We start from the raw sequence: 13,748 nt of genomic DNA on the forward strand, positions 1-13,748 counted from the left end.
GCTCTGGTCCTACTACGCCTACGTCGTCGAGCTCTGCCTGGGTAAGGCGGCGGCGAGGGGGGGGGGAGGGGGCTGCAAGGGCCGACTCCCGAGTAGACCCTTCCTGCCAGGGCGGCGGCGGCGGCGGCAGCTTTCCGGGGCCACGGTTCCCGCCGGGCGCCTGTCTTCCTTGCGCGAGGCCCGTGGGGATCCGACTCAGCCTCTCGCCTGGCGGGGGCACCCCCCCCCCGGAGGCTAAGGTCACGACAGCCCTGCGAGGGAGGCCAGGCTCAGAGAGACGGGGGAGGAGGGGGCGGAGAGCGGCCCACGGTCATCTCCAGGGGCGGAGTGAGTGCCCTCAGCACTGACCCGTCTTGGCGCCCCCCCCCCCGCCTTTCCACACTGACCCCAAGTCCATTTTAGTGGCTGACCTGTCTGACCAGATAGACAATGCCGGTTGCAGCCATACAAACATTTATTCATAGGATAGCACAACAGACTGTACAAACGAAGCTTTTCACCCTTTCCCCCAACTTTGTGGTGCCCCCTTTGGCCCCGGTGCCCTAAGCACCTGCTTAGTCTGCTTCGTGGTTCATCTGCCCCGGTCACCTCCAGTGAAACCCCTGCCTGCCCAAGTGGGGTCCTGAGCCCTTCGGCCTATCAGGTCGGCAGCAGCCCACCTGCGCCCACTCTCGGCTGCCTTGTTCCGTTTTTTTAAAATAAAAAAATAAATCCTGTCCTCCCCCCCCCCAGGGTTTCACCCTCACCCTGGAAGGGAGATGGCACTGGCAGGGAGGGAGAGGCCCAAGGCCACCCAGCCAATTCCGTGGCCGAGTGGGGCTCCGAGCCAGGGACCTCCCAGCTGGGCACCCTTAACCACAACACCACGGCTGCCTTTTTACCCCTGGGACAGGCACATTTGGCCGAGGGAAGTGGGGGCAGCCGAGAGGATTTGGGAGGGCAGGATTTCCAGCGTCACAGAAGTCTTCCTTCCTCTTCCCTTCTGTCATAAGTAACGCCAAGCTGGGTGAAGCTCAAAAGTCAGCTGGCTGCTTGGTGGTTTCCCCTGGGCCTCGGCAAAGGCTTCCACATCTCATCCCTGTCTGGGATTTCCCCACCTTCCGGATCTTGTCCTGACTGCGTTGCATGGCTGGGAGGGAGAAAATTGTGGGTGGGGCGGATGCAATGAGGCCTAACATGAGCCAAGAGAATGAGGCAATGATAACGAAGGATCTGCTAAAGACCAAAGTTTTACTTGTTGAGCTCTTGTTTTCCAGTTAAGGCATGCATGCTTTCTCACGTTAGGACTGATCCCAGTTTGGTTGCTTAGAAAGTGCTGGGAAAATTAAATCACAGTTTTAGATTGATTTAAAAGATTGCAAATGGGTGGCTGTGGTCTCTGTTTGTGGGCTTCATTTGAAATTGCTTTGTAATAATTCGATAGATGAACTGGAACAAAATAGTAATGATCATGTTAGATTCAGAGAGAACTGGTGTGATTTGCATTTGGATGTGGGGGGGGCAGCTTTGGAGGGAATTGGATGGAAGCTGGTCTGGTGGTCTGGCTTCCAAGGCCCTCCTGCCTTCTTCAGTGAGTGAATAAAGGGAAGCTCCCTTGGAAGAACAGAACTAGTCAGAGTGAACTCTACAAGTGGATCTACAAGATCTGCAGAGTGGATCTACAAGATCCAAAATATAAAGGAGTCCATGTGAATGACTAATAACCCATAATGACTAAATCTAATGATATAATAATGTATTAATATAATGATATATAAATGACCTATAAACACAACATAACACATAAATCAATACTCCATAAATAGAACATAACAAGAGGGGACCCGCAACAAAATGTTGCATAATGTGTTGTGGCCCTACCATAGTCTTCCTTGCAGGCACATTTTCACCTGGCGGGGGACTTGTGGGGAGGGGGCATTCCCCTACCTTTCCCCCCTCCCCCCTTTATTGTCAAAGTACCCTCCTCTTTCTTTCTGCACACACCCCTTAACTACTAATCTTCCCTCACATCCCCTTCTCCTCTCACCCCTTCTGTATCAGCTCTACCCCCTACCCCATTCTCTAGCAATCCTTTCTTACCTCCTTTCCCCTCTCACCCCTCTTATGTCTCCCCCCCTCTTACCCCAGCCCTACTCAATGTCCTTTTCCCTCCACCCCCTCTCAGTCTGCCCCTCTCTTTCTCTCCACTATTTCTCTACTCCCCAATCTCCCCTTCCTCTTTCTTTTTCTCTCCCCCTCCCTCCGACAATCTCCCATTCTTTTCTTTCTCTCCTCCCAACAGACAGTTCCCTATTCTTTCTCTGTCTCTCTCCCCCCTCTCACAGAACCCCACTTCTTTCTGTTTCTCTCCTTTTGCAGCTGCAGGACAGCAAACATCCCCAATCTGGCTGCAGGAGGGAGGGGGGCAGCAGGCTTCGCCTCCTCACGCCTCAACTGATGCCCAGCCACAGGGCCAGTTTGGGCAGCAGCAGCAGAGGGGAGGCAGGCTGGCTCCCAGAGAGGCCCTGCCGCCCCTTTGGCTCCTTTGGCCGACCTGCTGCCCTCCCCCTGGGGTTGCCGCCAGCTGCCTTAACTCATCAGTTCAGTGCACAAACCTGCTGGCTGAAGCTATAGGCTGAATCTGCATTTGTCTTTCCCACCGGTGTCCCAGCCTTTTGACTCCATCTTCAAAAAAGCTGTCTACATTTGGTGTTGTTTTCACACCTCAAGAGTGCTAGCATACTTTTGCACATCCACATATGTTTATCGTCCTTTCAGGGCGGCTCCACTGTCATTGCACCTCCACACTGCTTTAAAAGAATCTTCTCCGAACAACATTCAAACAAGCATAGAGAAAGACGGCATCACATATTTGACCTATGATAGTCTTTGTAGCTGGCGGTCCTGGCGGGGGCTGTTCCAGCAGCGAGGCGCACAGCTATTTCCCTTGCGGCTCCAGTGGCTTTCCCTTGTGGCTCCAGTGGCTTTTCCCATACCTTAGTAAGTCCATTCTCTGTGCTTGCGCAGAGTAAGCAGTTTTACCTTTGGGTATCCCCGCATGCTTTTTAAAACATTTTAGATTTTCCTGCATACATGGGGACTGCCCCAAGTTTGCTGGAAGATCTGTTTACCCTCCATGTGACCCAGATCCACGGAAATAAGTATCCACACGCAGAGGGGACCTTGGCTATTAGATATATAGATAAATATCCCATACAAAGTATCTAAATCATATAGAAAGTTTCTGCCAAATTATTTATATTTTATGGAAAGCAAAATGCCTGGACTATAGTCTCTAGATTTGCTGTAAATAATACATGTGTGTTGGATTCCAAATGATGCATGCAACCCTTTTAAGTAGTCCTTTCCCAGGTTCACAGCTTGCAATATAATGTAATTGTGCTAAACCTGTTGGATTCCAAATAAGGGCTGCGGCTCCTTTGAGCAGTTCTTCCCAACTTTCAGAACTTGCAATTTAATGTTATTGTTGTTAAGTCGCACAGTGGAGCCCGACTCTTCACGACCCCGTGGGCCACATCACACCAGGCCCTCCTGTCTTCTGCCATCCTCCGGAGTTCGCTTAATTTCATGTTTGTTGCATTGGTAACACTGCCTAACCATCTCATCCTTTGCCGTCCCCTTCTTCTTTGACCTTCAACTTTAACCAGCACCAGGGTCTTCTCCAGTGAGTGCTCCCTTCTCATTTGGTGGCCAAAGTATTTGAGCTTCAGTTCCAGGGAACAGTCCGGGTTGATTTCTTTTAGGACTGACTGATTTAATCTCCTTGCAGTGCAAGGGACTATCAAGAGTCTTCTCCAGCACCATAATTCAAAAGCATCAATTCTTCAGCACTCGGCCTTCCTTATGGTCCAACTCTCGCAGCCATACATCACTACTCGGAATACCATTGCTTTGACCATGCAGATTTTTGTTGGCAGGGTGATGTCTCTACTTTTTATTATGCTGTCTAGGTTTGCCATCGCTTTCCTCCCAAGGAGCAGGCGTCTTTTAATTTCATGGCTGCAGTCCCCGTCTGCAGTGATCTTGGATCCCAGGAACGTGAAGTCTGTCACTGCTTCCATGACTTCCCCTTCTATTTGCCAAAGAGTGATGGGGCCAGATGCCATGATCTTAGTTTTTTGGATGTTGAGTTTCAAGCCAACTTTTGTGCTCTCCTCTTTCACCCTGAGCAAGAGGCTCTTGAGGTCCTCTTCACTTTCTGCCTTTAGAGTGGTATCGTCTGCATATCTGAGGTTGTTGATGTTTTTCCCAGCAATCTTAATTCCGGTTTGTGACTCATCCAGGCTGGCATTTCGCATTATGTGCTCTGCATATAAATTAAATAAGCAGGGTGAGAATATACATCTTTGTCGTACTCTTTTTCCTATGCTAAACCAATCAGTTGTTCCATGTCCGGTTCTAACTGTCACTTCTTGACCCCTTATACAGGTTTTTCAGGAGACATGGGAGGTGGTCTGGTACTCCCATCTCTTTAAAGACTTGTCACAATTTGTTGCGGTCCACACAATCAAAGCAGAAGTAGACTTTTTCTGGTACTCCCTTGCTTTCTTCATAATCCAGCCAATGTTGGCACTTTGATCTCTCGTTCCTCTATCTGAAATCCGGCTTGTACTTCTGGCAGTTCTCTATCCACGTACTGCTGAAGCCTAGCTCATAGGATCTTGATCATGACCTTGCTAGTGTGTGAAATTAGTGCAATTGTATGATAGCTTGAACGTTCCTTGGCATTGCCCTTCTTTGGGATTGGAATGTAAACTGACCTTTTCCCATCCTGTGGCCACTATTGCGTTTTCCAAATCTGCTGGCATATGGAGCGCAGCACTTTAACAGCATCATCTTTAAGACTCTGAATAGCTCAGCTGGGATACCGTCATCTCCTCTAGCTTTGTTGTTAGTAAGGCCCATTTGACTTCACACTCCAGGATGGCTGTAATATATATAGTTGTATAAAGTCACCTGTTGGATTCCAGATAATGCATGTGGCTCCTTTTTAAACCGTCCTTGCTAGTTTACAAAACTAGCAATATAATAGACGGTATAAACCATCTGTTTCAAAAATCTTCAGAGGCTAACGTCTCACTGTAATGCTTATTACGACAGACCAAAGAATACTGATCGTAACGCATGGAGTCTGATGTGTCATGTGTCTTCCAGGATTAAATTGAATCATTTATTGTTATTATTCAGAAGAACTCTTTTATATCTTGGATTCCCCCCCCCCCTTATTTCTACTCTGTAGGACGGCTCTTGATTCACATAATGGGAGAGGAGCACAGCAAGCCCCAACTCCCCTCCTGTGTTGCCACCCACCTATTTTTTGCCCTCGGAAAAGGTTCTATGTCTTGAACAGCTGCATGGCAGGGAGCAGTCCATTAAATGGCTCTTTTTAGCAACTGGGGCAGTAGGCGGAGGACTGGGCCTGGTCTGGGACACCTGGGTTCAAATCCCGGCTCAGGCTGGAATCTCTTGGTCACTGTCTGCCAACCACACGGTTGAGAAGAAGAACTGGGATCCGTGGAGGAAGAGGGAAGAAGGAGATATTGGTCAAATCTGCACTTGCATTTTTAATCAGTTTCGTGCTGCTGTGACGCTGTCTTTCTCTATGCTTGTTTGAATGTTGTTTGGAGAAGATTCTTTTAAAGCAGTGCAGAGGTGCAATGACGGTGGAGCTGCCACAGAAGGGCAATAAACATATGCTGATGTGCAAAAGTGTGCTAGCACTGTTGAGGTGTGAAAACGACACCAAATGTAGACAGCTTTTTAAAGACGGTGTCAGAAGGCTGGGACACCGGTGGGAAAGACAAATGCAGATTCGACCAGAAACATGTATTTAATTTGTTTTTATGGTGCTTTATGGTGCCAAGTGGGGCATGTGCCCTGCTGCTCCTCTCTGCTGTGCCCCCTCCGCCCCCTGCTCTGGAGAAAAGCATTTCCGCTGTCCTTGATCCTGAGTAGCTCAGGGTAACCCACGGGATAGATAAGGCAGTGAGTGAGTGACCAAAGGGCAGCCAGTGATTTGATTTCAAGCCTCCCTGTTCTTAGTGCAACAGATTGCCTTTGAGTCTGTGTTGCCTGAAAGTTTGCAGTCTATCTGAAGCGCTCATACTTGGCAGTCAGTTCCCCTGAGCACAGGTGGACTTATTGCGAAGTAAATATGCACTGGATTGCCCTGCCAAGACAGTAGTGTTATTCTCTCCTGAGCCCACAGGCAAGAAGAATGAAACCACCGTGCCGTGGGCGTGTGTCAACAGCTGTGCCGCTGCCTGATTTCATCTGCCTTGCCAGTTCCTCTGAAGGATGAGGAAAGGCTCCTGGAGGCGTGGCAGGCCCCTTTCTCAAGGCCTGTGGCTGGGCGGGACCACGTCTTTTCTCAGGATGGGCGTTTCCGTGACCGACGGGGCCTGGCGCTGGATGGGGAGTGCTGGGGGGAGGGGGGAGCGAGGCTGGGCTGAACTTCTGTTTCTGCCCTGGAGTGTTCCTCTGCTGGGCTCTGGCCGCAGCTGAGGAAATGGGCCCTCTGAATGGCAGGGAGAGAGAGGCCGGCGTCCCAGTCCCCACCCACTCGCCCACCCTTTTGTCTCCTCCTCAGTGTTGTTCTCAGCAGAAACTGGGAGGAGCCCATCTCTGCTCGGAGGGCTCTGAGGAGAGGGTGGGATGGGCAGGTGGCACAGACCTGCGGAGACAGTGATGGAAAACTCCGTTTGTATTGAGTATCCCTCCCCCCCCAGTCTTGGATGGCCCAGGCTGGAAGAAGACCACCACGAAGGAGGTCCAGGGTTGCTAGGCAGAGGCAGGCCCTGGCAAGCCACCTCGGACTGTCTCCTGCCTTGAGAACCCCACTGGGGGTCGCCAGAGGTTGGCTGCGACTTCAGCGCGCTTTCCACCACCACCACTACAGGGTCTCCCCCTTCCACAGGACCATGCTGGAGATGCCTGATGAAAACGAGGTCCACGTAGATATTTTCCAGCACGTCGTCCTGATGGACAACTTTGGCCCATTTGTTTCCCTGTACTAAAAAACCTCCTAGGGTCCAACTAGAAGAACCAAACTCTGAGGTCTGGCCATCCCTTCTCAGAGAGGACGGAGCTGCCTTTGGCTGGGAGACACTTGGTGTAGCGGTTAAGGGCGCGGACTCTAATCTGGGAGAACCGGGTTTGATTCCCCACTCCTCCACTTGTACCTGGCTGGATGACCTTGGGCAAGCCCTAGTTCTGACAAGAGCTGTCCTTGAAAAAGAGCCGTTTCTGTCAAGAGCTCTCTCGGCCCCGCCTACCTACACAGGGTGTCTGTTGTGGGGGGGGAAGGGGAAGGAGTTTGTAAGTCGCTCTTGAGACTCCTTTGGGTAATGAAGGGCCATGGGGTATAAATCCAATCTCCTCCTCCTCTTCCTCCTCCTCTTCTTCTTTCTTCTTCTCTCCTGCCTGCCCAGCCGTGCCAAGTGGGGCATGTGCCCTGCTGCTCCTCTCTGCTGTGCCCCCACCCCCGCTCTGGAGAAAAGCATTTCCGCTGTCCTTGATCCTGAGTGAGGGAACGTGAAAGGAGCCTGCCCTCGAAAGAGCCCCCTCCCTGACTGTGGCCTCCCTGGAGGACCAAAGGAGCCCCAAACTGCCCTGCCGTCTCCCTCAGGCACCTCATGTCAAACAAACAAACAAAAAGATCACTCCTCCCTTTTCCACCAGTAATTTAGTGCCAAGCTATCCCTGGTCAAGTGTGAATTCCACAGTGACAGAAAGTGCACCGGAAGGGACTCAGCCACAGAAACCTTCAGTCGATCAGTCTGAGTATACCTTTATTCACTTTAAATCCCGCCTTTCTTTCCCCAGTGGGGACCCAAAGAAGCTGACCTCCTCCTCCTCCTCCCTTCCGTTTTATCCTCCTCACGACAACCCTGCCTGGTAGGTGAAGGCTGACGAAGTGGGACTGGCCTGAGGTCACCCAGCAACCTTCCATGACATGAGTAAGGATTTGAACCTGGGTCTCCCAGATACTGATCTGACGCCCTTAACCACTACACCACACTGTTACATGTTTTTCAAATATTTTTTTTGTTGCAGACTGTTATTTCAGGGGCACAGCTGCCTAAAACAGTCAAGCGGAGAGCTGGACCCATGAGCTGGTACAGAGACGGGGCAAGGAAGTGGGCAATGAAGGGAGGCACTGCCTCTCATACACCTTCTTCCAATTTCTGAGCCTCTGGCAGGATCTCCCTGCCTATCTTCAGACTTCTCTCTGCAGCTGTAAGGGTTACACACGAAGCTGCTGAAAAGGACTTTATTCCCGGGCTGGAGCCATTTCTTCTGGCTTGGCTCATTCAGTCTGGGAGGACGCCTGGCTGCTGTTGAAAACTGCCGCTCTCTGTCTCCTCCTCCTCCTCCTCCTCTTCTTTCCTGTGTAAATGCCTGGAAATGGAAGATGCAGGGTGTCATCATTGGCCAGGGGAAAGCAGAGCACATTGAGTTCCTGCAATTTTGCTTTTGAGACAGCAGGCCCCCAGTATACGGTGACCCTTTCTCACCTGCGGTGTCAGGCACATGGAGGATCAGCCCACAAGAGCCGGTGTGGCGGAGCCTCTGGGGACACGCCGTTCCCTTCAGGACTCCGCATGCTTGGCTTTAGCTCCGGATCTCACAGGCTGGTTCTCGGCTTTTCATATATCTGATTGTCTTTTGATCACACCTGGCAAAACATTGTTTCCCTATCCTGCTATCCTCTAAGAGTGTCTGTGGGTGTGCATGCTCACAGAGCGTGCATGTATACAGACTAATGCAGAGATCCTCAAGAATCTGTCTCAAAATTAAATGCTTTACATTCTGGGTACAGCACCTAATTCTGTTTTGCAGAGAGCACAGCAGTCCGGATAACCCTGGACGTCCCCTCGGGAGAGCAACCTGTGGGTTTGTCCCCAGTGGCTGGCACATCCAATAAACTTGAAAGGTAGCCGTACTCGTCTCTTGCAGCCCTTTGAAGACTAACAGGTTGTAGCGTATAAACTTTCATGGACACACATACAAAGCTGCCTTATACTGAACTGGACCCTTGGTCCATCGAAGTCAGTGCTGTCTCCTCAGACTGACAGGGGCTCTCCAGGGTCTCAGGCAGAAGAGGTCTTTCCCATTGTTGCCCTGCAAAGCTCTTCTAATGCCTTATGGACATAATTCATAAGTAATAAAATCCTTGGACTGTGCAAGCAGTGTGCAAATAGGGACTGAACTGTGAGGTGACCCAAAAGTGATGCCAGCTAGACACACACACCCAGAAGCAGAAAGCCTTCCTGTGAGATGTTGTGTTAATGGTTCCTGGAAGTCACCTGCCCTCTTGCTGGCTGTAAGATGGACCAGTTCCCTAGCCATGTGTAGCCCTATAAACCAAGGGAGAAGACCAGAGACAAAGGAATCCAAACGCCAGGAGAAGCTTCTTCCAGCACACGCAGGCAGCATTCCCCTCCCCCACAGAGTCTCTCACCTAGCTGAAGCAATCAAGTCTTTTTCATGACAATGACTCTGGCTGCATGAGTCATAATTCCTTCAGGTGCTACTGTTCTGCCCAAAGTTACTAGATCTCAATATTGTCCACACCCTTAATCCCCTCCCCCTGTACCCTGCTCCAATAGCATGTTTTTGGGGACGGACTAGTGACCAGCTTAGGCCACCCCCAAGAGACATGTAACTAGGGGATGTGGCCAGCCTGGCCCAAGCCCCCCTCATAAAAGGGGGAACCCAGCCATGTGGTCTCTCTCTCTCTCTCCCCTGACTTCTAGCCCCACCCTACCTTTAAGCCTCCTGGTCTGCGCAGCCAGAGTCTCCACCTATTCTGCTGGCTCAGAATATGACCCTAGTACCCCATAGTCTCCCTCGTTTTTCCTGTGGATTGCTTCATCACATCGAGGACTGGTAAAGTATTGCCCCTCAATTAAACATCCTGCACATGTGAATGTGGCTATCCTTTTCTATCTAATTTCCTAGAAGCTGTGTAATTGTGTTTGTGTGCTTGTGTATTGTTTGCAGTAAAGGAATCATTTTATATTGAAACCAGCCTCCGTGTCTATTTCTGGTGCTTCTGGAAGAAGCAGGACCCCTGTATATAAAGGTGTTTGTTCCCTTATTGCCTATTGCTATTTTATAATATCTCATATTCCTCTATATTGATAATAACTCAGAGCAATCAGGCTAACACCATCACCTACTTCCTGGTCCTTTTTAACCAGAGATGCTGCCAGGGACTGAACCTGGGACTGTCTACATGCAGGACAGGGGCTCTTCCACTGAGCCACAGCCCTTCCCCTTCCAAACAAAAACAAACCTTTTAACTTCCCGGAAAAGTTCCTGATGAACTGCTGCCCAGAAGGCTGCTAATACAGGCATGAACAGACATTAAGTTGCCTTATACTGAATCAGAGAATTTGTCCATCAGAGTGTCAGTATTCTATACCCAGACTAGCAGCAGCTCTCCAGGGTCTCAAGGAGAGATCTTTCCCACCACCTACTACCTGGTATTTGTCAACTGGAGATGCTGGGGATTGAACCTCAGACCTTCTACATGCAATGCAGAGGCTCTTCAACTGAGCCCAAAGAGAGGCAACAGATAAGCTTGCTTCTTGGGACATTTAACCACTGGGCTCAAAAGTCCACAGAATACAAGAGATCTGGGCAGTGAGGTTTCTGTGTAAATCTGGGCGTGCAAAACAATAGCGGCCGAGACTAACCTGAAAAAAGGCCGAATTGCTGCGTGGGCAGAAGAGGGCTGGAGGAGGTCTCTCCCCCCCCCCATCAGGCTAACGGCCAGTAAAGGCGGGAACCTGGGGCGACCGCATTGGCTGGCTCCACGCTAGCTAGGTGGGGCCAGCTGATTGGTCACCTTGGATTTGGCAGGCTCTATGCAGTGATGACATAGAGCCTGCCTGGGGGAATTTAAGCTGTGTGGTGTGGCAGTGCGATTTTCATTGGATCCCCAACCACCCTCCCTGGGTTTAAAGGTTTTCTAAGTTCCTTGCTATCACAGCTGACGGTTTTGCGCATCTGGGTGGATCCTTTTTCAGGGCCTGCGTGTCCACCTCCCCCTTTGTCGGGGACCCCCTTAAGGTTTGAGCCACCACGTGGTAGGCTCAGGGGTCATTTCCTGCAGGAGCGCACAGGAGCGGCGCTCCGGCAGTAAAGAACCCTGAGGGCAGGCACATGTAACAAGTCCCACCCCCTGCTCCCAGTTAGAGCAAGAAGCAGCCAGGTAAGCTGCAGAGCCCCCCCTGGTCCAAAACAGTCCAGTGGCACCTTTAAGACCAGGTTTTATTCAGGTACAAGCTTTCCCTCCTCTGTGAGGGCAGATCTGCACGTTCCCTCCCCAATAGCTGGCAATCCAAAACAGTCCAGTGGCGCTTGAGCGGTGGGTGTTGCCTTCTGACACACTTTTCCGGTGATGTCAGGGGGTGTGACACATTCAAATAAGTTATGCTAATGAACTCATAACTAGGCTAATGAGCGCCTGCATCTCTTTTTCTACGAAATGACCCCTGGGTAGGCTCATCTCGGGGGCTGTGCCCAGGCTCACCCCAGGTGTCAAATTGGTACCACTCAGCGGCAGTCACCCTCGTGATACCAGTAGTATTTGTCACTCCCAGGTTTTTCCCTTGGCAGGCAGGCTGAGGGACGTGGTTATCGGGCGGGCAGGCGGGTCACTTGATTTTCCAGGATCCGCCCCCATGCTTTGCCAGTGCTCCTTGGTCTGTAATCAAAAAAGGCTGTGGCCTGTTTTTTATTCCCAAATTGTTGTGTGGTGTGTTTGTTGTGGACCTCTGCAGGACCTCTTCTCTCTAAGCCCTTTTACTCCAGCAGTATTTGGTGACAACAGAGTTTCATTAGCTTTGGTAAGTTAGTACTAGTAGCGGGTGAGGAAAGCTTTGGCCGATTTCGCACGTGGCACTTGCCGCTGGTTCCAGTTTTCCCGGGATTATTTGCTGAAGTCCAAGTGGTGTTCCAAGAAGGTCTTGGTAAATAAAGATGTTGGGCCAGATACCGACTAGAAGGACAGTTTCCACTGATTCCCCCTTGATGCTGCAGAGGCTCCCCCCCCAGTAGCATTTGGTGGAGGTCAGAGGAAGGGGCCAGGAAAGTTCCACTCTGTCCCTGGAAGACGTGGTCGGGGTCCGGCCCATCCCTTCTGGGCAGGTGGGGTGTGGATTATCTCTCAGTCAGCCATGCCATTGGGACTCTCAGGAAAACTTAGATTTTGAAGGAGTGGAGAAATGAATGCATGCTAGAACAAGGTCTTCTGTCAAGCAGACGAATGGACTAAGATGCAGGTGAGACGGCCAAGGGTTATACAGGATCTGGGTTTGATTTCATTTACTCCACAACCATGTTTAGTCTGAGTTTTTCTCCAACAGTGGCCACTGCGGCAAATATCACCTACTGTGTGAACATGTCTTTGTTTTCTCTTACAGTGACTCTGATCAGCTCTGTCGAAAAAGGTACGTGTCGTGTTTTCTCGTTGTGAATCACTGCTTGACCGTAATTGTGAGTAACCTGGGATGGAAGAGGGGAGGGAAAGGGCAGGCTGGAGAGGGCCGTGGCCACAGTCTGGCCGCTGCTGAGGAGAAGGGAAGGAAGAGGGACGGCAGGAACACCGTCCTCCTCCTCATCAGCGTCATTCGGATGCCATTTTCCCCAGTGCTGCTTTCCTTCTTTGAGGGCAACAGGTCTTGTGGCATCTTGAAGACTCATACATTTAGTGTGGCATGTTTCTGAGAGCCGGAAGTTCACAACAGGTTTTGCCACAAGAGGTGCGACTTTTGGCTGAAGCCAAATAGCCCTCTGGAATTTTTCAGGCATTAAGACCTGAAAACTATTCATTCATTAGCTCAGTAATCCTTTGTAGCAGCTCTGTATGAGGAGCCAGTATTTTTGCCCAGTAAAGAGAGAGGATAATAAAAAATAACCAAGACACTGAATGTAATGCCAAAATATGGGTGGCTCTATTGTGTATGTAAACTAATATGAACAAATTCCAATTAGTAAGAGAGAGCTCTTATCAGGCTAGGCCATTGTATGGCACAGTTATATCGAGATAATATCGAGAAGCGGAATGCCAGCTTCAGTCGGAAAGGTCAAGTTGGGTGTTGACTTTAACTCCCCATTGTAGAATTGGTATTGCTGATTCTGGCTTCAGAGGTTCCTTTATCCCCTCAGTGCTCTTTCAGCCGATGTTCAAGTTTAAATTGTGACTTTGTACTTCACAGAGTTCCCCTTTTGGCCTGTTCCCCTTTTGGCCTGAGTCTTAATCAGGAAACCCTTAGCCAGGCTCCCGGGGAAGCTCCACAGAGACGCAGCCTTTGGATAAACACTTGGGGGGAAATCAGCTGAACAGAAACTCACTTTTCAGAAAAGCATGCTGGGAGACAGTATGAGTAAGGTTGCCAGCTCCAGGTTGGGACATTCCTGGAGATTTTAGGGGTGGAGCTGTGGGAGGGTGGGGTTTGAGGAGGGGAGGGGAGGGATTTCAGTAGTGTATACTTCCACAGAGGCCACCTTCCAAAGTGGCCATTTCCTCCGTGGGAACTGATCTCTTTCAACTGGCAATCAGTTGCTATCCAGCCACCACCTAGAGTTTGTGTATCAAAAATGAGAGCTCACGGGAGGAGATTGTATAAATATAAAGACACTCCGTGAATGAATTACGAACATAAGCAGAAAAATTATATTGTATGAAACAATTCAAACATTTTGAAATCTTTGTTAAAGAACCCTTATATATATAT

The 13,748-nt window shown here is 50.2% G+C and overlaps 1 protein-coding gene across 1 annotated transcript in view; it reads left to right on the plus strand.

Moving 5' to 3' along the window:
* Nucleotides 1–4: 4 nt before the first annotated feature.
* Nucleotides 5–13,748, plus strand: part of ZDHHC15 (zinc finger, DHHC-type containing 15) — a gene marked incomplete at its 5' end in the record, with an annotated part of 37,916 nt that continues 24,172 nt past the window's right edge. The window contains 2 exons of the mRNA XM_015406983.1: nucleotides 5–41; nucleotides 12,435–12,461. Of these exons, the coding sequence (XP_015262469.1) occupies nucleotides 5–41; nucleotides 12,435–12,461 (64 nt within the window). The remainder of the gene's footprint in view (nucleotides 42–12,434; nucleotides 12,462–13,748) is intronic.

Source organism: Gekko japonicus, unplaced genomic scaffold, assembly GCF_001447785.1.
Source record: "Gekko japonicus isolate JY-2015 unplaced genomic scaffold, Gekko_japonicus_V1.1 scaffold1713, whole genome shotgun sequence".
Taxonomy (NCBI): Eukaryota; Metazoa; Chordata; class Lepidosauria; order Squamata; family Gekkonidae; genus Gekko; species Gekko japonicus.